General features: G+C 44.2%; 1 protein-coding gene across 1 annotated transcript in view; it reads left to right on the top strand.

Annotated features, from left to right (window-relative positions):
- The window catches only part of LOXHD1 (lipoxygenase homology PLAT domains 1), a 149048-nt gene that overhangs the window by 82888 nt on the left and 39965 nt on the right, over positions 1–26195 (top strand). The window contains exons 26-32 of the mRNA XM_085043463.1: positions 3214–3395; positions 7522–7638; positions 12032–12194; positions 14902–15056; positions 15838–16172; positions 18025–18182; positions 21605–21813. Of these exons, the coding sequence (XP_084899589.1) occupies positions 3214–3395; positions 7522–7638; positions 12032–12194; positions 14902–15056; positions 15838–16172; positions 18025–18182; positions 21605–21813 (1319 nt within the window). The remainder of the gene's footprint in view (positions 1–3213; positions 3396–7521; positions 7639–12031; positions 12195–14901; positions 15057–15837; positions 16173–18024; positions 18183–21604; positions 21814–26195) is intronic.

The following is a 26195-nucleotide window of genomic DNA, read 5'->3' as shown; positions in this document are numbered from 1 at the left end:
CTGTTTCAGTGTCCATCTTCACAAGTAGTTTTGGCAATAACCACATGGGAGACCAACAGCTGTTTTGCCTATTTCTTTTTACTGCAAACACAGAGGTTCATGTTGAAGGTCCCTCCCATGTCCATATCCCTCTACCCTGCAATCTGTAAGCTGAAATAATTTCTTCTCTGAGGATCTGCCACTGTCATGTCTTTGTGCTTCACCCATTGTTTGACCAAGGTATTTTTATTTCTAGCATCTAACCTTCTTTACCGGAACAATCTGGAGCAGAAGAAAGGATTCTCTTTGCTCCCTTCTGCACTTTTCTCAGTCAAATGGAAGAAATAGTAGATTCACAGACTTGAAAGGGACCTTAAAGCTCATCCAGTTCCACTCCCTGCCATGAGCAGGGACACCTTCCACTATCCCAGCTTGCTCCAAGCCCTGTCCAGCCTGGCCTTGGACACTGCCAGGGATCCAGGGGCAGCCACAGCTTCTCTGGGCACCCTGTGCCAGGGCCTCACCACCCTCACAGCCAGCAATTCCTTCCCAATATCCCATCTCTCCCTGCCCTCTGGCACTGGGAAGCCATTCCCTGTGTCCTGTCCCTCCATGCCTTGTCCCCAGTCCCTCTGCAGCTCTCCTGGAGCCCCTTTAGGCCCTGGCAGGAGCTCTGAGCTCTCCCTGCAGCTTCTCTTGTCCAGCTGAACACCCCCAGCTCTCCCAGCCTGGCTCCAGAGCAGAGTTGCTCCAGCCCTGGCAGTATCTTTTTGGATTCCTCTGGCCTGGCTGCAGCAGCTCCAGGTCAGCTTTATGTTGGGGATCCCCGAGCTGGATGTGGTATTCCAGGTCTTTATGTCTGAAAAGATAAATGGCTTGATAGATGGATTGATGCTTTTTACAGAAGTGAATAGAACAGAGACTCATTATGTTCTTCTCATCTCTTTTTTCCATGTTATCCCAGTCAATATATATTTTGATGCAAATGTTGGCTAGTTAATTTATTAATACCTCTGAATATTTTCATGATGTAGGAGTTTCTGGCATGCTGTGCCTTTGAGAATATAGTTGGTGTTAACCTATTTTTGTCTGCAGTCCACATCCAGCCTTTGGAAGCAGTCAGGCCTCTCTGGCAAAGTTTGCACCAGGTCTGCCATCAGCTTAGGCTTTTTCACAGTTTGAACCATCCCCACTGTGCTGTTTACTGCATCCTAGTTTCCTAACAATTAACCTGTGGGTTTCAGTTTGCCAGAGGTAACTAAACTGGCTTGATTTGTTTTATGATGACTCGTGCCAGAATTGTTTCACGATGAAAACATGTCATCCACAGTCCAATTAAAATCATCCCTGTGGGGATACAGCTTTAAAAGTGCCATGTAAATGAAATGGGCATCTGACAGCTGAAAGTTGTGCTGCTGGTGACCTTGTTAGGGTGCTGCTTTGCTGATTCAGTTCTAAGCTGATGTTAATATTCAAGCAACAAGAGCAAGGGGTGCGGACTTCAGCAGAGAGAATAATTTTTAATTCATAACGCATAGTGTGTGATTTTTGGTCTCCAGGATTTTTTTCCCCCCTCTTGTTACATTCTGGAGAAACTATTCCAGTTTACTTGCAGGACAGCAGAGCAGATTTCACTGGGTTGGGCAGAAAGGATATTGAGTACCTCCAGTCTGACTCTCTGTAGAAGAAAACTTATTCATCTCTGTCCTCCTGAGAGCTGTATTTAGAGAGTCTGAGCTTTTAATGAATGATTAGCCTCCTATACATGTAATTAGAGTTACTCCAGCAGTAATAGGGATGCTGCTGGGATTCTTCTCCCTACCCTAACAGAGCTGCTGGGTCTGAAACACAGCAAAAACTGCTGTGATGCAAAGAGCAAAAACTACTGAAGTCGTGGCAGAGTAGGAGGGTGAGAATGACAAGCAGCTAAGATTGTAGTGAGGGATGAGAAAGGATGGAAGTTGTATGGCAGAGAGAAGGCCAGGAGCAGATCCTGGTGATGGCAGAATCCAGGAGTTGAGAGCTGTGCTAATGGGGAGTGACGTGGACTGAGGGACTCAGTGTCTTCCTGAGGCAGGAGAGCTCCCTGCAGCTGTTCAGTGATGCCCAAGCCTTACCTGGTGATTTGATTTCAGAAAGGATTTAAAGGAGTTTGGGACAGAACTCAGTTTGCCAGATGGAACACCATGGCAGTCGACTGTCTGAATTGCCATCATGGTTATTTGGTCATTCAGAGGTTGGATTTTGGGGATGATCTGCCAACCCCAAGGAAGATGCCTTAATTCCTTGAGGGAGTGTTCCTTCAGACTGCTCTGACTTTAGTGGTTACACCTTGAGATGTACACTCCTGTCTGATGAGCAGACAACGGAACCTGTTTCTTACTCTGTGAGCTAAACACCATCTCACCTTGAAAACTGAGGATATATTCAGCAAATTCGTAGCAGAGCCAGGAACAGAGCCCCTGTTCCCATATTCCTGGGTCAGATTTACTCCTGAGCAAGTCTGAGTCACACTCCAGCAGGACACAGGACTGAGAAGCTGTGAAGATAGAATAGAACAAAAAGAGGCATCAGATTTTGGGGTCATGGGACATTCTGGAGAAACAACAGAAATAGAATTGGGGAGTATTTATGGTCTTGACCATTACTGTTCTGCATTCACCATTGGTCTGGGTTATGATTTAACCTGTTTGCCTCAGTGTTTCAGAGGAGGTGGTACGAAGAGAAAAACAGAACAGAGGAATTATTAACTTCCTCATGATGGATTTTTATCATGCGTTTCATAATGGAAATATTAGGATCCTTTTATCAATAAGACTATATTGAATGTTTTTCACTGCCTCCAGTTGTCTTAACTTCACCCATCTTGCTAAATGCTCAAAAATTTGTGAATTCGTGTTTTGCTTTCACTCTTGAGCTGTTGAAGTAAATCTTGTTTCGGTAACTTTGGATAGCAGGAATACTGTAGATCATATGATTAGCCTAAAATCTCATTATACCAACACGTATCGAGGTCAATTTGCCTTATAAAGGAAAGGATTCTCATCAAAGTCAAAGGACTGACCAACTTGATAATTTAACTGACCACAAGTATGTGATTCCTACCCTCTCCTCTTTCACTGTTGAGTTTTATAATTCATTTCATGTTTCATTAATTATTTTCTTAGGAGCATTGTTATGCTGGCTACTAACACCTTTTGGCTTGTTTTTGTTTTCTGCCATTTCCTAAACCAGTTGTGCCTTACGAGATCACGGTGTACACCAGTGACATTTTTGGAGCTGGCACAGACGCAGATGTCTTCATTGTTCTTTATGGAAGTGATGGGATTTGCACTCGGCAAAAGTCCCTGTGCCTCAACAAGAGAGAGCAAAGGATGTATTTTGAAAGGAATTCAGTGAATCAGTTCATTGTGGAGGTAAGGTGGGAGCATGGGGAGTGTTGGGGAGCATGCTGTGGTCAGGAATAGACTCCTTCAGTCCTCTGTGTTCTTGTGCTGTGGAACCATTGGATTTACTTCATCAACAGAAAATGCTTTAATGCCTGAGATGAGTCTTGGAAAGATGCAGGAGGTCACCAAATGTAGTTGGCCTTTTACTGAATGAAGAAGGTCATGGCAGCCCCTGCCCCTCCTTCCTTCTCACCTCCATTGGCATCAAGGATGTGTTTCCAGGCTCAGGAGGGGACAGAGGTAATTTCCAAAATGGCAGTGAGGGTGGGAATGTTGACCAGGTTGTGTCACCACTGCTTTGCTCCTCACTGGGCTCACCCACCTGAGCCACTGCTGCTCTACTCTGCGCTGGGGCAGCCTCACCTCGAGTGCTGAGGGCACTTTTGGGTGCCACAATATTAAAAAAGACATTAAACTATCAGAGAGCATCCAAAGGAGGCCACAAGGATGGTGGAGGGTCTGGAGAGGAAGCTGTGTGAGGAGCAGCTGAGGGCCTTTGGTCTGTTCAGCTGGAGAAGAAAAGACTGAGAAGAGACCTCATTGCAGTTGCGGCTTCCTCAGGAAGGGAAGGAAGGACAGACACTGATCTTTTCACACTCAGTAGCAGACAGGACTTGAGGAAACAGCACTAAGGGCAGGGTTGGATTGGATATCAGGGAAAGGTTCTTCCCCCAGAGGGTGCTGGGCAGTGCCCAGGCTCTCCAGGGAATGGACACAGCCCCAGAGCTCCAGGAGCATTTGGACAATGCTCTCACGGATGCACAGGGTGGGATTGTTGGGGTGTCTGTGCAGGGAAGGAGCTGGACTTGGATGATCCTGGTGGGTCCCTTCCAGGTCAGGGTGTTCTGTCACTTTGTGATTCTCTTGCAGTTTGCAATACTTAGAAGCATAATGCTTTTCTTCTGTATCCTCAGATAGAGAAACCATTACCTTCCTGTAGACAATGTGATTTTTGAATACCCAGGCCTAACTTTTTGAAAGACCTTACCAAGTATTTCCTGAAGTGTTTGCACAACTGTATGCAAACAGTACACCAGTGCACATCAAAGAGTGAGCTCATTTACATCCCCAGGATTAAGCAATTCCTATTCACAGTATATTCTTATTGCTGAGAATTTGTGAGAAGCAAAAAAATACAGGCAGGCTTGCTCTGGCTTATCCTGTTGATGCTGCTTCTTGCCCTTACCTTCCCTTCCTGGCTGCAACACCAACGCTGATTTCATACACAATCTTACAGCTTCTCTCTGTTTTGAATTTGGTTTGTTTTTGTAATTGAGGGGAAATTTTAAACCAATTTTTTTTACAAGTTAAAATACTTTGAGACCACATTGTTGTTATATGTCATGAATCATAAAATAAATCCCCAGTGTGATTCCTTTAAAACAAAGAATAAGACTTATTTTGGTGGAGTTTCCACACAATTTTTCGTAATAGAGATTACATTAATCCACAGGTATAAATCTTAAACCGAGTGTTCTGGTTAACTCTTTATTACATAAGATTTATTTCAATTTTGGTGGAATCTGAAACATCAGTACTTTTCTTAGATTAAGTGAGGGGAAATGCAGTGTGTTCTACAGATTTATAACATCTTATTAACCTGCTCCAAAACTTCATTCTCACGTCACCAGTTCCTTTTTCTGCCTGAGATGAGAATAAAGCAAAATATATTTTTCTTTCACCTGCTTGTGTAGAGCCATAATTTGGAGTTCAACAGACCTTAAAAACCTTTTGGGGGCTCCAGGAAACACAAACTGGGAGTTGTCTGTTTGCTTTGTGGTTTTACCTGCCTCTATCATTTTGTATTTTGCAAAAGACACACAAAAGATTGGAGATTGCTCTTAGCTGTGCTTCCAAGTGATGATTTGCTGGAGATGCCCACAGCAGGGTAAAGCCCACTTCTTCTTTGACACGGATCTTGACTGCTCAAGTATCATTTTATTGCTCTGTATTGATTAAAAGTCTCATTGAAAGATGAGTATTTGGACAGGACAACAGAGGAAAAATAATTTTCCGCTAATGTATACTTGTGGGCACATGTGTGAGTTTTAGAGATGAGTTTGGCTCATTTGATTATTTTGCAGTGAGTCCTATGCTGTCTAAACTCAGAGCAGGGCTGATGGAGTCAAACCCAGTCTGTTCAGAGTGTGAATTCCTTGGGCAGTGCAGCCCTACTGACTTGTGGAGGTTTCCAAAACCACTGCTGCCTTTGCTTCTGTGTGGGGCACTTCTGTCAGCTGGGGAGAGAAGGGGCTATTCTCCAGTGATGAGAATTTATATGTTCTGTTTTCTCGTGCTTTCAAAGAAAATAGGACCCTAAGGTCCCAAGGACAGAAGGACAGCTCAGTGTTCTACATGCAAAGGTTTGAAGCTAGCCTTGGCTTTTTGAAGACCAGCTGTACAAAAGTTTGCGCTCGAATAACCAAAAGCTAGCAGTTAGGAGAAAATTTCAATTTTTCCTATTCAAGCCTTTGAAATGGAAGTGAATTAAAAGTAATGAACTAGTAACAAATTACTCAAATAATGAGGTGAGGCATAAAAAACCCAGTGGCAACTTCATAAGACAGTCATCCCATTGACTTTCTCTGAGTGGCATTGAGGTTCTGTGGCAGAGCACGAGAGATAATATAAAATGCCAGGCTGTTTGTACAGCACTTTGACCTCAAAGCTATTCTACCAGTATTAAGAGAGTGCACACAAGTGTTTAAAAAGGAAAGGGATATAAAAAGGTCAATTTAAGATGCAGCTGCATTGCAATTTCATAGAAACACAGAATCAATTAGGTTGGAAAAGACCTCTGAGACCATCGAGTCCAACCTGTGACCTTGTCACCAGCCCAGAGCACTGAGTGCCATGTCCAGTCATTCCTGGGACACCTCCAGGGATGGGGACTCCAAACCTCCCTGGGTAGCCCCTTTCAATGTTTAATAACCCTTTCTGTGGAGAAATTCCGCCTGATGTCTAGCCTGAACCTCCCCTGGCCCAACCTGAGGCCATTTTCTTCCTCCTATCCCTGTTCCCTGGAGCACAGCCTGACCCCTCAGGCTCTCCCCTCCTGTCAGCAGTTGTGCAGAGCCACAAGGTCCCCCTGAGCCTCCTTTGCTCCAGGCTGAGCTCCTTTCCCAGCTCCCTCAGCCTCTCCTGGTGCTCCAGACCCTTCCCAGCTCCGTTCCCTTCTCTGGACACTCTGCAGCCCCTCAATATTCTTCTAGGATTGAGACAGAACTGGACACAGCACTCCAAGTTCTAACTCACCAGTGGGAGTACAGGGGAAATTTCCAAACAATTGCCTTCATTCCCACCCATGCAGAGAAGTGTGAGATGCAGGATTGCTGCTGTGCAACCAGACCTGCCTCATAGGGTGGGTAATTTGTGCAGAGCAAGGTTCTCTCCATCTTGGAGCAGAATTCCAGGTAAAACTTATAGCTAAAATGCAAGTTAGGCCATAACCCCAGAGGAGCCACGGAGATGCTGCCAGGGCTGGAGCCCCTTTGCTCTGGAGCCAGGCTGGAAGAGCTGGGGGTGTTCAGCTGGACAAGAGAAGCTCCAGGGAGAGCTCAGAGCTCCTGCCAGGGCCTAATGTGCGCTTATGAAAAAGAAAGTGAGGGACTTTTTATATAGGCAGATGGTGACAGAACAAGGGGAAATGGTTTTAAACTGCCAACTGCTGGAGGGCAGGGCTAGATAGGATATTGGGAAGGAATTCCTGGCTGTGAGGGTGGTGAGGCTCTGGCAGAGGTTTTCCAGAGAAGCTGTGGCTGCCCCTGGATCCCTGAGGTGTTCAAGGACAGGGCTTGGAGCAACCTGGGATAGTGGAAGTTGTCCCTGCCCATGGCAGGGGGATGGAGCTGGATAATCTTTCTGGCCCCTTTGACCCAAAACCATTCTAGGATATTATTTTATGGTTCCATAATTGACATCAGCACTAATATTTTCTCCCCTGGCACTTCAAACAGCCTGGAAAAGTCAGAAATAATCTAAAGAAATGGTGTCTCAAAAGTCACGCCGTATTTCCCTTTTTTATGTTTTTTGCTTTTCTGAGGGTTGGGTTTGGGGGTTGTTTGAGGTTGCTTGTTTGTTTGTTTTTCTGTAGCTGGAGGACGTTGGTGACATTATTGAGAAGATCCGCATAGGACACAACGGTGGAGGGCTGAACTCAGGGTGGCATTTGGACAGAGTGAAGATTCGGAGGCTGCTGCCAAATGGGAAGGTAGGCTGTGAATCCCAGCACATCCCCCTGAGCAGCCACTTCCATTTCCCAGACTGCAACTTCTGTGTACAAAGTGTGATTAACAGTGAAAAATGACTCCCTGAAGAGCAATGCACACTAAATGATCTTGCTGGAGCCTGGGGATCTGGGGACAGCAAACATGTGTTGTCATGTTTTGTTCTTCAAATGTTGATGATAAGGCTCTGCAATCATTGCTTTTTTACAGCTCCATGTTTCCATGTGTGGTTCTGTTTTGAGGCATCTCACGGAAGGAAGTGGAAACTGGGTGTACCATTTTGAAATAAAAAGTATTGTTGCTAAACATGGACAGGAAACAATTTCATCAGTCCCTTAATTCTGGAAGAATAAATACAAGGAGCCAGTACAATTAATGCAAGCGAAATGCCTGTCAGTGCAAGTCCCTGAATCATTTTTAAAAAATCAAGTTAGATGATGGGATTTTTTGTTGCTCATATGAACAGGATTAAGGCAGTGCCATCAGAATGGTCACCTTGACCTTGTCCACATAAGAAACTGTTCCTCAGCCTTGCTTTCAGGTGCTGGCTGGAACAGGGATGAATCTGGCTCTGGGGAAGTTCAAAAGAAAATCACCTCTTCAGGGCCAGTCCAGAAGTGGAGCAGCAGCTGTATTAGGGAAAACCTGAACTCTTTCCCCTTGCTCCAAAGGGATGTCAGCTTTTATCTCCCCTCAGGCCTGCCCCCTCCTCAAGTGATTGCTAATAGCAAGTTCTAAAACATAACTTGCTCAGTCGTGGTGAACCTACCCCTCATCTTGCTTCTTCCTTCAAAATTTGCAGGACATGTTTTATTCTCTTTGCTACACAATTGACTCAAAGGTCCTCCTTGAACCCCACCCCATCACAAAGTTATGGAATTGTTTAGGTTAAAAAATAACTCCAAGATCATTGAGTCCGACCATTCCCCCTGCACTGCCAAGGCCACCACAAACCCCTGTCCCCAAGTGCCACATCCATGAGGCTTTTAAACCCCTCCAGGGATGGGGACTCCAACACTGCCCTGGACAGCTGTGCCAGGGCTGGACAACACTTTCCACAATGAAATTGCTCCCAATAGCCAATCTACATATTTCCTGGTTCACCTTCAGCCGTTCCCTCTTATCCTGTCCCTGTTCCCTGGGAGCAGAGCCCAAACCCCCACCTGGCTCCAGCCTCCTGTCAGGGAGTTGTGCAGAGCCAGAAGGTCCCCCTGGTCTTCCTTTTCCATTCTCCTGTACAAGCTTCTTCACAAGCCAATACTCTCACATTGTGACTCATTGTGACTTTTTTGCCAGTGTGACATTATCAGACCCTTGCCTTGTACAGCTTCGTTAGGTTAATGAGCAGGTTTACATTGTTTTCAGAGATACTGTGATTGGTCACAGGCTGGGGAAGATGAAGAGGGGGATGCCCAAAGGTGTGGAAACCAAGGGAAAAGAGGTTCCTGGGCTGCCCCTTTCCATGCTGGCCTTAAACCAAACATTTTGGGAGATGCCTGAGTGTTCCATATTGGGTGCTCTTCCATTTGCCCAGAGAGGGTCCTGGGGCTGCAACCCCTCCTCAGTCATTGCAGCAGCTTTGAAGGGCAGATGGTGAGAAACCTGAAGGTGGAGGAAGGGAGGAAAGCCCTGAACAACTTGGGAATGGAGAGATTTACAATTCTGCTGATCTTTTGATTATGGCATGGGAAAAAAGAAGAAAGCAGAGCACTGCGTGATGCCGCTGATCAGCCGCAGGATATTATGACCTGCCACAGGATAGCAATATGCTGCCAGTGCTTCTAAAAGCTGTGCTACCTGATTAGACTGCTAAGATGTGTCTAGATGTATCTCTAGTGCTGCAAAAGAAAAACGAGGTCAGTAACTTTTCAGATTAAATTGAAAGCACTTGGGTAGGCAACTAGGATTGTTGCGTGCTGAAAAAACTGTCTTGGCATGCCAATTATATTTGATAATTATATTTCATTTGTTACAACTTGGAGAAGGGAAAAGCACTGACTTTTAGCACACTATCACACCGTGCTTCTAGCTTAGGGCCAGACTCAGACTCTAACAAAACAAATCCTGTTCAGGGCTGCAAGAGGTTTTTACAATGGGTAATATAAACCAGTGCACTTTTCATCACTTAAATATTAATAAAATCACTAACAGGGAAACCCCAATAAAAACCGTGGCAATGGCATGGTGATTATCAATAATGACACAATTAACTCTTGCAGTAAGTGCACATTATGCCCCAGATATCCTCTTACCAAATAGTGTTCACATCAATGGCACACACAGCCAGCAAACAGTGTGAAAGCTCAGGAGCAGCTGAAAGCTTCGGTGAGAGATGTGGCTGAAGTGGGATCTCTATCAGGAGGAGAGAGTTTCAGCACTGAGGCATCGCTCTGGAAAGGCCTCCCTTCCCAGCCTGCAGGTGTGGAGATAAGCACTGTTCATCGGCTCAGCGTACAGTGAGATAATTCAGATTAAGTGGTCAGGCAGCCGGTGCAGAAATGGGGAGGCAGGAGTTCTGGCTGGTTATTAGGTGCTGTGTTCTGCTTTGTATAGCACAAATAACACTTGAAAGCCAAAGATGTGAAATCACCTGAAGTGCTGCCGGTTTTCTTTGACACCATTTTGTATGCCATGCTCCAAACCTCCTGATGGAGTTAAACATCTCTGTCTGGGGTTAAACAGCAGCGCTGCAGGGAGCAGCAGAGGGGAGGAGAAGTGCTGTTTCATTAACAGCAGAAGGTTTGGGCTGTGTGCGCTAAGTGTGATTCTGATGCAGACTCAAAACAGTCACACAAGCCCCTTGGAGGGGTTCTGGTCTCACAGACCAGCTCTGGGATCTCTGTGGTGACACTGTGACCTGCTCATTCCAGGTTAGCTGCTCTTGGGTGCACAAAATATTCCTGCCCTGTGATGGTGCAGGATCTGCAGGTCCAGGCAGTACAAGGCAGACCACAGTGTCAAGGATTGCTGCAGTGAGATCTATTCCCTTCCCTGACTATATATTAATATTTTCATATTTAAATAGTAAAGGTAGTGAAGAAAGGACCCTATATTGGCTTGATAAATAACCACAGAAGAGTTATTAAGGTGGAAATTATTCATAAAGGGTGTCTACAGAGAGCTGGAGAGGGACTTTGGGCAAGGGCATGGAGGGACAGGACACAGGGAATGGCTTCCCAGTGCCAGAGGGCAGGGAGAGATGGGATATTGGGAAGGAATTCCTGGCTGTGAGGGTGGTGAGGCCCTGGCACAGGGTGCACAGAGAAGCTGTGGCTGTCCCTGGATCCCTGGCAGTGTCCAAGGCCAGGCTGGACAGGGCTTGGAGCAGCCTGGGACAGTGGAAGGTGTCTCTGCCCATGGCGAGATGTTGGAACCAGATGAGCTTTAAGGTCCCTTCCAATCCAAACCACTCTGGAATTCTGTTAACATCCATTGGTATGTTATACATGGAAGTGATGGCACAGTGCACTGGAAAGAGCAGGAAGCCCCTGTGCTGTGTAAGAGATAAATTATGAGCTTGTCAGTAAAGAAAGGGCCAATTTTTTTTTTCTGTATTTATTTACGGAGAGATTAAAACTAACTTCCTTTTTGTTTTTCTTCTGTTCAAACTTGTGGCCTCTGTATCTTGCATGATGTCTCTTGCCCCTCTCTTTATGGGGTCATAGCCTGGGGTGCCCAGCATTCAGAAAGCTGCCTGCATCTTACCATCTTGGAGGCCTTATGGGAGTCTGTTCTTAATGAATAGTCTGGGATTAATTTTGTTTACCAAGTGGAAAACACATGTTCTATTGTTTTTGTCTGTTTGATGATATAAATCATATTTGTTTCTACCAAAGTGAAGTCAAAACAAAAGATCAAAAATTAAATCAGTATTTTTCTCCTCTGACTGCATGTATGGGAATTGCCTGGAACCCAGTTTGAGTCACAGAATTACAGGGCAAAATCATGAAGTATTGAGCTCAGAAAAAAAAAAAAAAAAAGCCCCACTGACTTCAAAGAAAATGCTGCCTGAATAAGGGTTGAAAAGGAATTGCAGAATCTCAGTAAAACACAGCTTCAGCAGGAATGGTGCAGTCCTGATTAGGAATTTACCAGCTTGAATACTGGGAAGGGCAGATCATACTACTGGATCATACAACCACTCACACACCCACTGGGAATCCTGTTTTATGCTGCATGTTCAGTGCTTCTTCTGAGAGTCCTCAGATGTCCTATTTCTGGAGGAAATACATTTCTATGTACTATTTAAGGTCTGCCTCTACACACACATACATGAGCTGAAAATCCTTGCCTGCATGTCAGGGTATTTTCAAAGGGGAAATGTTTACATGTGTTCATGTTGTTTTGAAGAGATTATCTCTGTCCTATTTACTGCAGGGCTCGGAAACTCTCACATTTCCATGTGAAAGATGGCTTGCAAAGTCTGAGGACGATGGTGAGACCATCAGAGAACTGGTGCCATCTGATATTTTTACTGAAAAGCTCATGAAGGATGGGACACTCAAGCAGATAGAGGAAGAAGTTGAAGACCCTCTAGAAGGTAAAATAATCCTAGGAGTAGGCAGGGATGATTTGTCTGGTTTTTTGGAACAAAATAATTGGATGTGTGGTTCAGTGCAGTGCTGGTACAGCTGTTGACTGTTCTTTCCCTTCCTGTTCTCTGGCCTCTCTCACACCAGGAGCACTTCTGTGCAATAACATCATTATCTTCCTGTGGGTCTTTCACAGGCACCCTCCCACTCTCATTGTTTACATATCTCCTCTGATGCCTAACCAAATTCTTACATCTTGTCTTCCAGGCTGTGTTAACATCTCTCTTTTGCCCATCTTCACGTGTCCTGTGCACTCTGCCCCTTCCTTTCCTATCCTATGAGTCTAATTAATGCTCCTCTCTCCTCCCAAAGTTGTTTTACCCTGCTGCCCTTCAGATACAAATGCATAACCTTTAGAAACCTGGGTCATTGCAGACACCTTCATCTCATTAAAGCCTCTCAGGAGGAGAATAAATTCTTACTCAGTTCTGAGCCTATCTTACAAAGTGATGATGTTCAGTTTTGGCCTTATTGGTAGCTGAAGCAAGTGAGCAAGACCTGAAATTTCATCCCTGAATCATTGCTTCTTTGTATGCCCAGCTATTTGTACGCCCTTTTCCTCTAGAAAAGAATCTCCTTTTCACACCCACAGCTCATTATGTCCTTGAGAGAGGTCATGAACTTCCTTATCCTGAGCAGAGCGAGACAAATTCAGCTGCCATTTTCATTATTATTGACTCTTGCATCTGGCAACAAGATGATTCAACATGGAAAATAAGTTCTCTCACTGTTTCTTTTCTTTCAGAGTCTGATTTGCATTTACAGTAGAACATTGTCAGGGTGGAATTGATAGGGATTGATTTCCATTGGCAAAGGAAGAGGTGCCTTGCTGGAGGGAATACTACTGTCCTCATTCCTCCTGTTAGGATCTACATGGTAGCTCATGGGAGATTTCTTTTCCTGTGGAGGAAAAATTATTTTAATATCAATTACTAAGAGGTAAAACACTGGCAAGGGTTGCCCAGAGAAGCAGTGAATGCATAATTCCTGGAAACACTGCAGCTCAGGTGGCAGGGGCTCTGATAAACCTGGTCTAGTGGAAGGTGACACTGCCCATGGCAGGTGGGTTGGACAAGGAGGCCTTTAAAGGTCTCTTCCAACTCAAACAAATTGATGATTCAATGATTCCATGACTTCTAGATGCCTGCATGACATTTTCCTTAACTTGTTAATTTCTGTTGCTTTACCTTGGATCAGTTACCATTTGTTAATTAACGTAGGTGACTCACTTTTCCTATCAAAATCAAAGCCTTAAAACAAGTTTTACAATCTTCAGGATAGAATTTTTAGATTACTGAAGGTTTCTTCTGGCTGGGAGCTAGGGGTAAGTTTGGGAACCTCTTTGGATATAAAATATCTGAGACAAGAATTATATCTTCTGCATGTCTGAGAGTCCTCATACATCTTGGGCAGTGACACGGTGCAAATGACAGTGATGGAAAATCATATTGTGGTATTTTGAGGATCATCTTTTTTATATAATAGGCTGCATTCAAGTCCTGGAGGTCTCTAGAACTAGCAAGCAAAGGCCAAAGAGGGATGTGTTGACTAATTAGACAATATGCATTGCTTCCTTCATTACTAATGTAGTAGTTGCCTCTCAAATACAGAGCTGTAACTCTGTAGGACATCTGTGACGAGGCAAGCCAGTAAATCCAGCACTGCTCCTAGTCTGATGGATATTCTCAGGTGATGACTCTGATCCATTTCTCAGAGAAATCAATGGAAATCTTTCATGGATGACAAAGCAGAATAGGGTCAGTTTTGCTGTGAAAGAAGAAAAAGACAATATAGCAATTTTCTTCAACGTCGTTAGCATACACAGAATCCTAACTAAGACTTTGTGCCTCTTGCTCATTTGCATTGCCCTGGGATTTGCAGGGAGGCATTCTCCATGGCTCATGTGCCACCAGGGTAATCAGAGACTTGTACAGTCCCTCATTGTTTTCCTGGAGAGGATGCTTTCAGTAATGTTTTCCCCATATAATTGGGAGAAGAGTAGCAAAATAAAAACAGGAGTATTTAACAGGTTTAGTAAAGCACATTACTAAGAGCTTGATGAGCTTTTATTGTCTCGTCATTGAGCAAGCTAAAGAGAAAGGGTACTTAAACAGCACAGCTCCAACACTTCCTTAATTAAATACTCTCTCAGCAAAAGGACCCAGAAACCTGTTCTCTGTCTGTTTGGGGAATTTATAGAGATACATGCCATTAACTCCTGTAGTAATTGCACATCTGAATTCCCAGTCTTTGTTTATGGAAGATGGAGTATTAAGGATTCACTGCACTGAATGGCTTGTTCTCAGATCTGTGTCCCTCGAGCCTCTGTATGAAAAGGTGCTGAGCTCCCTCACCTCTATCGACTTCCCATCCAGTAATGACCATAATGATTCTTTGCATTTTTAACCCTGAACTGTGTGATCAAAGCAACACACAGGCATCGATTAGATGGAGAAAAGGAAAGGCAGCAAATGTCAGCCCAGGGATTCTCCACTCTTTGGATCAGAAACCTGACAGGAAAAACCATATTGGATTTAAAACCTCTACAAGTGACGAGCAGAAAATCTGGGGAACATTTTCTTAGGTAAATTCAGTATCTAATGTGGATCTCAATATTTCATCTGACCAGAAATCTTCTCTGTCTTTTTTCTGCAGTTCACACGTACAAGATCAGCGTGTTCACTGGGGATATCTATGGTGCTGGGACAGATGCCAATGTTTTCCTAAATATCTATGGAGATCTGGGGGATATGGGAGAGAGAAAACTCAGTAAATCTGAAACAAACTTCAACAAGTTTGAAAGAGGACAGGTACAAATGCAAAGGGTTAATGACACTTTCAATTTCTCAGTCTTTAACCTATCAAGTCAATGACTGTCTTTATAGGCTGAGTTTTCCTATGAGGGATGAATTGATTGATTCCATTTACCACATTCATTACCTCTTAAAATGCTTTGTATGGATTGTCAGCTGGGTATTATAACTGACAGGCACTGCAGCAAACAGACAGATGTTCCTATGAAGTCACTGATGGACAAATTATGAGCTTGGTCCATGAAAACTGACTTGAGCTGTGAGCTGCAGATTCCCACAGTGCCTGTGCAACTGATTTGCATGCACACAGAACTTGTTGGAATTCGCCTCAAAACTTGATAAACTGATGGGACTTAAATTGTGTCTGTGTTTGAGAAAGTAACACCAAAAGTGATGCTTTGTGGTCATCCCGTGAGTCATTTGGATATAATGATGGCAAGGAGTCTCTTACCTGGATTGTTCATACAAATCTAACTGGATTAGAAAGGGAAGCATACTTAAAAACCTCCCAGGATTTCAATATTCTAACTTGTTGTAAAAGTGGTGATTTTTGCACCTTCCCTACTAGCAGAAGCAGGCTTTAAAACACTTCCCTGAAGAACAGTTTTAGCTTACAGATATGCCTCTATAGACTTCTGCAAAGCTTTTAGCCAAACACCATCCTGCAATATGGAATTTAAACATATGTGTTCTGTAGTCTCCCTTTTCTGCTTTTTTTCCAGTAGATGATCTGTTGAGAGTTTGTTAACACAATCAACTGCTCTTGAACACCCTGCAGGAGGACACGTTCACGATAGAGGCTGTGGACCTTGGCATTTTATACAAGATCAAGATTCGTCATGACAATAGCATGATCAGTCCTGACTGGTTTCTGGAAAAAGTGGAGATCCTGGATGAAACCACAGAGGAGTCGTTTGTTTTCGTGTGTGAGCGCTGGCTCTCTAAGAAGAAAGAGGACAAAAAGATAGAACGTATACTTTATGAACAGGTACAGTCAGGGCTCAGAGCAGATTCCACTGCTACTCGTAAAAATAAAATTATTGAATATCTGGTTGAAGTCCAAGGTAGCTCGTTAGGGACTCAGAGGGCTTTTGGCTTATCCAAAACGAATTTCTGATTTTCAGAGAAGAGCTGAAAGTAAGGCCACCCTCAGCCCATCATCATTAGCTCTGTAATTTGTGATTTCAACAGAAAAATCAAGGAGTGTAAGTGGAACTCTTCAGATGAGAGTTCACTACCTTGCTGATACACAGCAGAATACATTTCCCTGCTGCTGTCCTTGCTATGTCCACAAAGCAGGTTAGTAATGGGTCCCACTATTCAAAGTCCTCCAACCAGAATATTGAGTCCTTTGACTTCATCTTCACTTGGACTGGATGGTTTTTTCCTTTCAGATCCCTGTTCCACTGCTGCCAGACATAAAAACCTGGGTCTCCTTGCTACCACTCAAAGCACCAAACGTTTTTTAATGAAATGTCCTTTCTACTTGCACACTCTCTACTGCTTATCGGCCTGGTGCAGCTAATTGGAATTCGAGGTACATGCTCTAATTAAAATTAGCAAACAAGATTAATAGACTTCTCTTACTTCTATACAGTGAGACATAATAAAGCAGCTGATTATAAGTTCATTTTATTTAAGGAGTCCACTTTGCAGAATACAGTGACATTTTAATTGACAGTTACCACTAAAATGATCATCAGTGGAATTGGCCCAGGCTCATCCTGAATGCAGCAGAGCGGATGTAAGAGGAGTTACACCATGGATGAGTGTTGCCATATGCTGCCTCATAAAACTGCTATGAGTGCTTGTGGACACCCTTGCCCTGTTGCTTATGTCAGTTCTTAACGAGGAAAAACTAATCACTCCTGGATTTTTTTTTATCTTACCACACAGTTGACTGTGTGGTAAGAGCCTCACATTTTTTGGACAATGACACCAAATGCATTGTCAGTAGCTCTTCAAACACAATTGGTGTTTCATATCACTCAGCTTTGCAGTACCTCTGCCTCTTATAATTTTTGGCTTGTACGTAATGAGCAGCCCTGGAGAAGGAGCTGGGGGTGCTGTGGGTGAGAGCTGCTCCTGCCCTGAACCCCCTGTGCCCTGGGCTGAGCCCCCAGCATGGGCAGCAGGGAGGGGAGGATTCTGCCCCTCTGCCCTATGCTCAGGTGAGAGCTCAGCTGCAGAGCTGCCCCAGCCCTGGGAACAACAGCACAAGGAGCTGGAGCTGCTGCAGCCAGGCCAGAGGAGGCACAGAGATGCTGCCAGGGCTGGAGCAACTCTGCTGTGGGGAAAGGCTGAGAGAATTGGAATTGCTCAGCCTGGAGAAGAGGCAGCTTTGGGGTGACCTAACTGTAGCCTTCCAGTACCTGAAGGGAGCTGACAAGAAAAAGAGAGGGAGACAATTTACAAGAGTCTGGAGTGACAGGACAAGGGGAAATGGGTTCAGGTTGAAAAAGAGTAGGTTTAGATTTGATATTAAGAAGAAATTCTTCCCTGTGAGGGTGGTGAAACACTGAAATAGGTTATCCAGAAAAGCTGTGGCTGCCCCATCCCTGGAAGTGTGCAAGCCCAAGTCGGACAGGGCTTGGAGCAACCTGGTCTAGTGGAAGGTGTCCCTGCCCATGGGGGGTTGGAACAAGATGACCTTCAAGGTTCCTCCTATGATTCTATGATTCTATGAGCTCTGGCACTGCTCCATTGATCTGAGTTTCCTACTGCTCAGACAGGTGGCACAAAAAAGGTCACAGCTCACTTAGGTCTATTATATTTTCTTTTATTATCAACACACTCCAAAACAGCCTGTCCAGGTTACCAATGAAGTAAGTGGATGGCCACCAGTACAGTACAAGTCACATTTATTTGAGCTATACTGATCAAAAAGGTACTTGGGGGATTACTGGGATTTCTGCTCATGTTCATGGAGGCACATGGGAACAGCTGACAACACTTGAGCACTCAGCTTCATTACCCTCCCAAACATGCCTCCCAACCAGAGCTACGAGGGCGAGCGGAACAGCCTGGATGGCTCCTCCCTCAGTGCATCCAGCCAGGACAGCAATGCCAACCTGAAGGAGCCCAAAAAATCCAGCTTGGTGAAGGCAGCAGAGGAAGGCTCACGTGAGTGATCATGCCTGTTTGGTTGCATGCATACATGTGCTCTTGGCTTTCAGTGCTTAAAGGCTGTGTTTGTCCTGCTGAAGTGCAAGAAGAAGTAGAACAGCAAATTATTTCTCCTTTCCTTGTGCTGTTACTGCTTTGGGAAAGGCTGGGTCAGGGCTTGTGTTTCTGTGTTTGTTGCTTTTCCTACAACTCTTCAACCCCAACAGTGGAATAAGTCGTGAAGTTCATAGCAAATTCAGTGTTTCCAGACTGTTTCTTTGACTTAATCAAGCTGGTATTTCATGATGAAGTATTATTTAATTACAATTTAAATGTGATTTATTTTAAAACCCTTCAGGTCTTTTCCTTACCACACTTAGCAAGCATCACAACAAATGTCTTGTTGGTCTAGTGGAAGGTGTCCCTGCCCATGACAGCAGAGTTGGAATGAGATGAACTTTAAGGTCCCTTCCAACCCATGCTTTTCTATGATTCTATGATTTTCTGATTTATATACCCTTTTCTGGACTACCTCTGTGTTCCAGGTCAATGACTTACCAGCGAAATTGAACCTACAGTTTTGTGATATCCTACATGGGGCCTTTTAGCTTTAGATCAGGATTTTAGATGTACGATTACAATACTGTGTTGTATTGACTAAGTGGGCAGCAGCTGCATCACAGTCACTGTCTGTCTGTGTGCTCTTAATCCATAGCAAGTGCAAAATGATTAAACTTATCTTAAACTTCTATGGCCAACTGAGTGTAAACAATATAATTTGCCTCAGGGGTTAAAGATAACTACCCAGGGGGACTCACAGAGTGCAAGAGTGCTCACATGGATGGTTTGCAGTTTCTCTGGTTTCTCTGATGCCTGGTAGCTTGCTGTGGTGTGACACCTGGGTTGCACATCCCACACCTTTCATTTGGGAAGCAAATGTAATGGTGGACATTGCTAAACATGGTCTGCAACCCATGTGTCTTGGGGCAGCCCTTCTTTTGTAATCCCACATCGTGCTCAAATAAAAAATAAGTGATTTCCATGTTCCTTCTGATATTACTTCTGTGCTGTGACAATGGATAACATCTGCCATTCTGGCATTCCATGTAGTTTCACAAATAATGGGTAAAATACCATCATCTCCCCTGAGAGCCCCTCTCCAGCAGAGCTAGGACAGTTCCCATCATCCCCATTGTGCCAGGGTGGTCTTTCTTCTCTGAGTCCTGGAGCTTGTCATCACCCCTATCTCTGTTTGGTGACATGGCCTCATTAAGGAAACTGCTTCCTGCAGGAATGTCAGATAAGATGGACTGGGAGAGCCAACAGCCACCTCCTGAGCTGGATAAATGAGCTCAGCTGGTGGACTAAGGAAGTGGTGTTGGGAGTTGGCTGGGAAAGGGAGTAATTTTGTCACTCAGCTCAGTCCTGACTGTGCCATGATCAAACTGGCAGAGGGGCACTGAGGGGCAGGAGGTGGAGGATGTGGGGATGGAGCTCAGGGAAAGGTCCTCTTGGACAGGATGCTGCATAGGTCTGAACTGGGAATCATCCCCTGTGCTGGAAGACAGCCCTGGATGGATCCCTGAGGAAATTCACCCCTCTGACAGAAGAACACATGGCCTTGAGCAGCCTGAACCCTGTGCTGACAGTCAAGGACAGAAGGAGATGGGCTGGAGGACCTGTGGTGTCCTGCTGTGGCCACTTGCCCCACATTTTGCATTCTCCTGTGTCTGAAAAAAGGGAGTCATGAGTCCCAGATGAGGAGGGAGGGAATATATACTAATTTAATGGTCCGGTTTTCAGAGGAAAGAACAGCAAAGAATGCTTCCTGCTCTCTGGTAGTAAGCTACTCTAGACCTCTGTATCCACTTTTTAAAGTGGGAAATTATAGTTACTCATAGTTCTTGTTTCTTTTTTATAGGTGTTTCAAGTACTTTGGCTTAAGGATCAGCCAGAGATGCTGGTAGTTCTCTGAACTTAGTCTGTCACACGATAACAGGACAAAATCTGTATAGAAGAAAATGTCTCTAATCAAAATATACTTTATATAAAAGTCTGGAGATGTCCTAAACATGACCCCTCAATATATTCTTATAAAATCTGCCTTGACTACAGCTAAGCCCTTTTTGCTGCTAAACGCATTGCGTATCATTGTGCTGATGCACCCACTGGAATGTAAATTATACCATGAATAGGAGAATAAATCTTGCCTAATCATCAGCTCATTTTGTGTTGGTACACAAAATCCTCAAATTGGGACTGAATGAATCTTTCTGGGTTCTGCTCTGTCCAGAGGTAAGGACAGATTTTATCAGCATCAATTCATGCCTCTCCTGATGTTGCACAAGTATTCTGAGTCTGATGTGAATTTCTAGTACAACCCCCACCTCAAAAATATTGTTAGTCATCATAAAGCCAAATTAGATGTCAATCTTGGGTAATTTGAAAATCAGCCAAGTTTGGTTTGGTTTTTTTTTTTTTATTTATAAACCTTTTTTTTTTTTAATCAGAAAAGTGATGATGAAGCCAGGCTGTTTTGAGTCTGTGACGAAGCAAGTTGCAGAGCTCTGAGTCTTGTCAGAACTGTTTGAACAGCCCTGCACAAATGTTCTGAGAAATCAAACGAGTATTCAGCGACTAATTCTGCACCGCCTGCTCGGCTTACCCAAATGAGCTTTTGGAAAGCCCTTGAAAAGCAGTCTGGCACTTCCTCCCTTTTAACAGCTGAACTGAAATTTCTGAAAACCACAGAAAAACCACCTCCTCTTTTACCAAGCCTCGCCCTGAAGATTTTTCCCCCCAACCAAAATTATTATGCAACGCATAGAATTATTGAGCGACTTACCTTTAATACAATGGTTGTTCTCTTCTGTCTGGATTTGTACAGGGATGCTGAAACCCTGAGCTGCCCCATAGATCACAGCAATCCTTGAATGAGGCACAAAGGAGAGCATCTGTGGTTGTTCTGGGACATTCAGTCGGTGATGGCTTACCTTGGAGTCAGCACAGATTTATTTTTCTTTATTGAACGGGGAGTGTAAGATCACTTTGGCCTAATAGCCTGTTTAAGATTTAGGTGCTCAGACTCATCTTCAGGAAGGTCTCTTGGTGTCAATAAGGATTCAAGCCTTTTGCTGTTCTGTCATCCATTAGGGAGAAATCTGGACTTATAACCACCTTGCAGCCAGTAGGGTTGTCTGGGGAAATTAACCCTTGCAGAATTGAGCCCCAAGCGTGCCATGGGAAAGTAATCTCCAAAGCACACTTGTAGCCCAACAAAGCATGATGTTATCACTTCTCCAAATGAATTCAATGGGATGTGAACCTATTTGGCACGCACAGCTGCTCCCTCTGATGGGATGAGTCCCTGGTTTTCTCCAGTCTCATACAAGTGCATATGAGTGTGGGTTTTCTGAGGAACAAACCTCTCTTTGTCGCAGTGATCCCATACCACATCACCGTCACGACAGGCACTGAGTACGACTCCAGCACCGACAGCCGCGTCTTCATCATCATCATGGGCCCTCAGAAAGTGCAGACTGAGAGGCTGTGGCTGGATCTTCCAGAAGGAAAGGATGAGTTTGCAGATGGCTCTGTGGAGAAATTCTCAGTTTGGGGCCTGGATGTTGGGGAGATCAAAAAAGTGGAGGTATGTTGTGAATGCAGTGTGAGTGCTGGAGGCGTGTGGAATACGTGGCCAAAGAAAGCACGTGGTTCTGTTATTCTTAGCAGTGAAGGAAAGGCTCTTGGGTCCAAAAGGGATGTAAACAGGACTGTGCTGATGGGATTTCACATGTGTCTGAACCTGTAAATAAGTGTGCTTTAATTCGCACAAAACCAGGATCCTCGTCAGGCTGAAAATAATTGTGAATTGTAAGGAAGCTATAACATGTCTCAGTTTTGTCCCATCCCTGGCATTGCTTTTTCTTACTCAGTCCATTCTATTGCCATATGCAGTGAAGGTTCCCAGGATGCACTTCTTCATCAGTTTTTTCAATTCTAGTAGTGAATTTCTTCGCTACTTCCAATTGGGTTTCATAAATTGTGAGAAACACATCTTGTATAATTTCCTAGCTAAACATGAAAATTGTTTTCACAGCTTGGAGGACACAGGGTTAGAGAAGAAAATTAATCATAATTTGTAAGTAATGTGTGCAAATAGATTTCAGTACAGGAACCATTTTTTCTGTTATGGCTCAGGGAGACACAATTTGCATAGACTTTCTATCACTGGGCTTAAACTTCACATGAATATTCCAGAGTGTTTGTGTACCTCATTCTTGTTTCATATGGCAGTTCCATCTCCTGAAATCTTGTTCCAGCCCCTCAAGTACTGAAACCCACAGCACCTGAGGATGCCAGTAGCCTATTTAATTTTATTTTTAACCCAGGCCCTCTGTGGAAGTAAACCTACCTGTCGATGTGTGTGCTTGTATAATTGGAAAGAGACAAGAGAGAGGGAGAAATCCTAACTAATAAAAAAATCTTTGCATCTGAACGTCCTGTTGTCACAGCTGAGAGACTGAGTCACTTGCACTACCTTTCACTCAACCAATGAATTTTGACATCTTGAGAAATCTCTGTATCAGATTTGAGATTATTATCAAACCATTTTCTTAATGTACTCCAAGTGCCTGGTTATTATGTGTATTAGTGGCTCTTCCTATCTTAGCCCATCTCGAAGTCAAACTTTGACAGTGAAGCAAGTGAACCAATCCTTCTCTTCTGGACTGTGCACTCATGGAAACAGCCATGGAGCGGGACAGAGAGGAAGGAAAATTACAGTATCAGCCCTCAGTGTCAGAGAGACAGGAAGAGCAGCCTGAAGACTGAAATAGAAAGGGATGCTGGAAAAGAGACAGTCAGCAGAGTAGGGAATGGGTAGAAGATAGAAGAAAGTAGAAGACACTTTGAAATAGGCAGAGGCAAGCCAAAAATTAATTTGAAAAGGAATACAAAGGGGAAAGAAGATAAAGGGCTGGAAATCAAATGTAGGGAGCTAGGAAAAGAAATAACATACATCTTTCAAGCTGGTGATGTTCTTCTGCTGCACTTTCACCCCCCTATGCTCAGTGATCTCACCAGTCTGCTGCCTCACCCCTGGCTCATTTCTCCCTTCTAGTTTGTAACTCGCCAGCTCTCAGCTGAAGGAGCCACCTGCTCCTGGCCTTCTGCCTTCCTTCCTGCAGTGCCCTCAGCTTGGAAGGTCCCTTCACTTGGACCCGTGTCCCAGCGATGACATCTATGTGCTAGTCTGCCGTGGTTGCCATGGCATCAGTCCGCATTTTCCTTCTAGAAAATTGCAGTGTTCGGGGACATTGCAGAAAATTGCTAGTTATCTACTTGGTGAAAAGTGAGGAACAGCTCGTTCTTGGATTTGGCATTTGTCTGTTTGTGTAGAAGGTGAAAAGTTCTGAATATGAGTTACCATGTGAAAATAGCATGGTACAGGGATTAAGTTTCCAGGAGCCCCCTGGATAACCCAGGCAGCAGACTGTACCATTTAGTGAGACTGTGAGATTCTCAGCATGAATGCCACTTCCAGTTTGGTATTATGCTCCTGCTACAAATACACTCCACTGAAAGCAGAAACACTGGAACATGAAGTAATTTGAAAGGAGCCCATTTATTCTTGTCTTGTAAGGCTACAGATATAATATTTACTACTGGTCTACTTTAATAGACACACTGACGTGGAAATAAATGGCACAAGTTATTTGGTGTAGACATTTTATACTGTGTTTTTAAAACAAGTTTTGATATTTCTTCTGCTAATGAATGAAAGTATCTCTGTTCCCAGACTGTTGTTGCTGCAGAGAAACACAGGTTTGTCTAGGAGAGCCCTGCATTGGTTTGCTTTTATAAACTTCCTCTGGTTCAGAGCCTTTCTCCATCACGAACACAGAGGAAAACCAAGGACACACAAATGTTGCAAGTCCAAGTCCAGTCCCTCAGTGACTGGGGACCTGACCCTCAGGTCTCTCTAACATTCTCTGAGCTTCTTTCCACAAAAATTCTCTCACTTTTCCCTCTGCCACTGTGCTCAATTTCTCTGGGATTGTGAGCTGCTCAGTATAAATTGTGCATCTCAGCCTCAGTGATGTGCAGTCCCTTGAGGACAGCAGGGACAAGTTACAAAGGTTTTCAAACAGCCCAAAAATCTACCTGCCTTTGAAGTTCTGTCATTCTAATTTAGTTCAAACATCTCAGTCCAAACCACTTGTTGTGATATTGATATGCACATCCAGCCTATGCTGCTGGTGTGGCCACAGTTTGGGATTATTCACTGTATTGGCATGGTCTGTCTAAAGATCTGCCTGGTATTGAAAGTCAAATCCTGGTGCTCTGCTCCTAAAATCCAGCTGTAAGGAAGACTTGGCTGATACTGATTGAATTTGTCCCAGAATTTGCATTTTTCTTGAGGTCCTTGGAAATCTGCTTGTGGGCAGGTTTTCCAAGGCAGCTGGATGCACGGGTTTTTTCCTTCTGGCCTGTCACTGATGTCAAAGAATTTAAAGTTTGCTCTGAAAATGTGGCACCTAGCAATGTCTTGGAATGATGCTTTGCCCAGGGAATTTGTCATTCCCACCCCTGAAAGTGTTCAAGGTGAGGTTGGACAGGGCTTGGGGCGCCCTGGGATAGTGGAAAGTGTCCCTGCCCATGGCAGGAGAGTTAGAATGAGATGAGCTTTAAAGTCTCTTCCAGACCAAACTGTTTTATGATTCTATGATTTGGGCAAGTGGGGGTGTACAATGAACTCACAAGACCAGCAAATTTTATAAAGCTCATTCAGATTTTCTCTCCAGCTGCTTTGTCCCTGCTTCCCTGCAGAACCATGGCCCTGAACTTTCCCCACTACCTCATCCATGCCATCCTGCAGCAGAGGATGACCCTCAGAGAGGCTTTGGGCTTGGAAAAGTTCAGCCAAGCTGGCAGGGAGGGAATGGGAAGGAAAGTGTTATATTCCCATTCACCTCACACCCCCAGAATTGGAGGATTAATGCATCCATTGTAGACTTGAATTTCCCTAGTGGTTAGCTCTAATTTTCTGCAGCTGCACAGACATTAGTACAGCAATAATACTCCTAATAGCAGTGATGGCTGGGACGGTCAGACAGAAAAGATCACTTGTTTTTTGGGAAAAAATAGATACCACAGATATATCACCCAAGATGGATCTGTTATTAAAAAATTGCTTTCTGAGCCTCCTTAAATATCCTAATAATTTAAAACCAAAAAACAGTGAGAACTAAGGACCTAATCTTCCTAGTAAAGACACAAACAACATTTTCTCTGAAAATAATGCAGTGCAGGTAGGTGTTTTATGGACAGGTAGCTTATTGGAACGATTGTCTGACCAAGGTTCATACATCAGCCTAGATACATAATTTTGCTTTCAAGTCTGCCCCAGGTTGAATTGCCCACCTTCTTTAAGAGGGACACATGCAGGTTCTTGGAGAAATTTATGCTGTCAGCATCCTTTTGGTGCTGATATACCTGCAGGAACACTGGCTCCTGCCAGATTCAGCTCCAGGTGGGCTCTGGCTTTCATAAACTCATCCCTGCACACTTGTGCAATGTCTCTGTGTATCTCCAGGACCTCTGCCCCTGCTGCCACCTCTAGTATTCTTCCTTTTTTGGAAGAATACTAAATTTTTAATACTTAAATTTTGTCAGGAGTTCCTTGTTCATCCATACAGGTTTGTGGCCACCCTTGTGTGCCTTTCTGGTCTCCAGGATGGATCATTCTTCAGGTTGGAGGAGGTGGTCCTTGAAAATCAACCAGCTACAGCTGTAAGCTCTGTCTGTTGTCTCCTGTACAAAGACAGAGCTTTTGCAGTCTGAGGAGGCAGGAAGCAGAGAAACAGCCTCATACATATAGCTCACTTTTATGTGGATTTGTGAGGGAAGTGCTTGTAATAATACATGTGGGTGTTTGCTGAGCTGCATCTTTCCTCTTGGCTATAAAGCTTTGAATAATCACTTCCAAGCGCAGTGACAGAAGTGGGAAGGCTTATAAAGGTGGAGAAA

The sequence above is a fragment of the Lichenostomus cassidix genome, chromosome Z (assembly GCF_008360975.1).
Source record: "Lichenostomus cassidix isolate B80296 chromosome Z, HeHo_3.0, whole genome shotgun sequence".
NCBI classification, from domain to species: Eukaryota; Metazoa; Chordata; class Aves; order Passeriformes; family Meliphagidae; genus Lichenostomus; species Lichenostomus cassidix.
The sequence above is the reverse complement of the archived record's forward strand: the minus strand, read 5'-3'. Positions and strand labels throughout refer to the sequence as shown.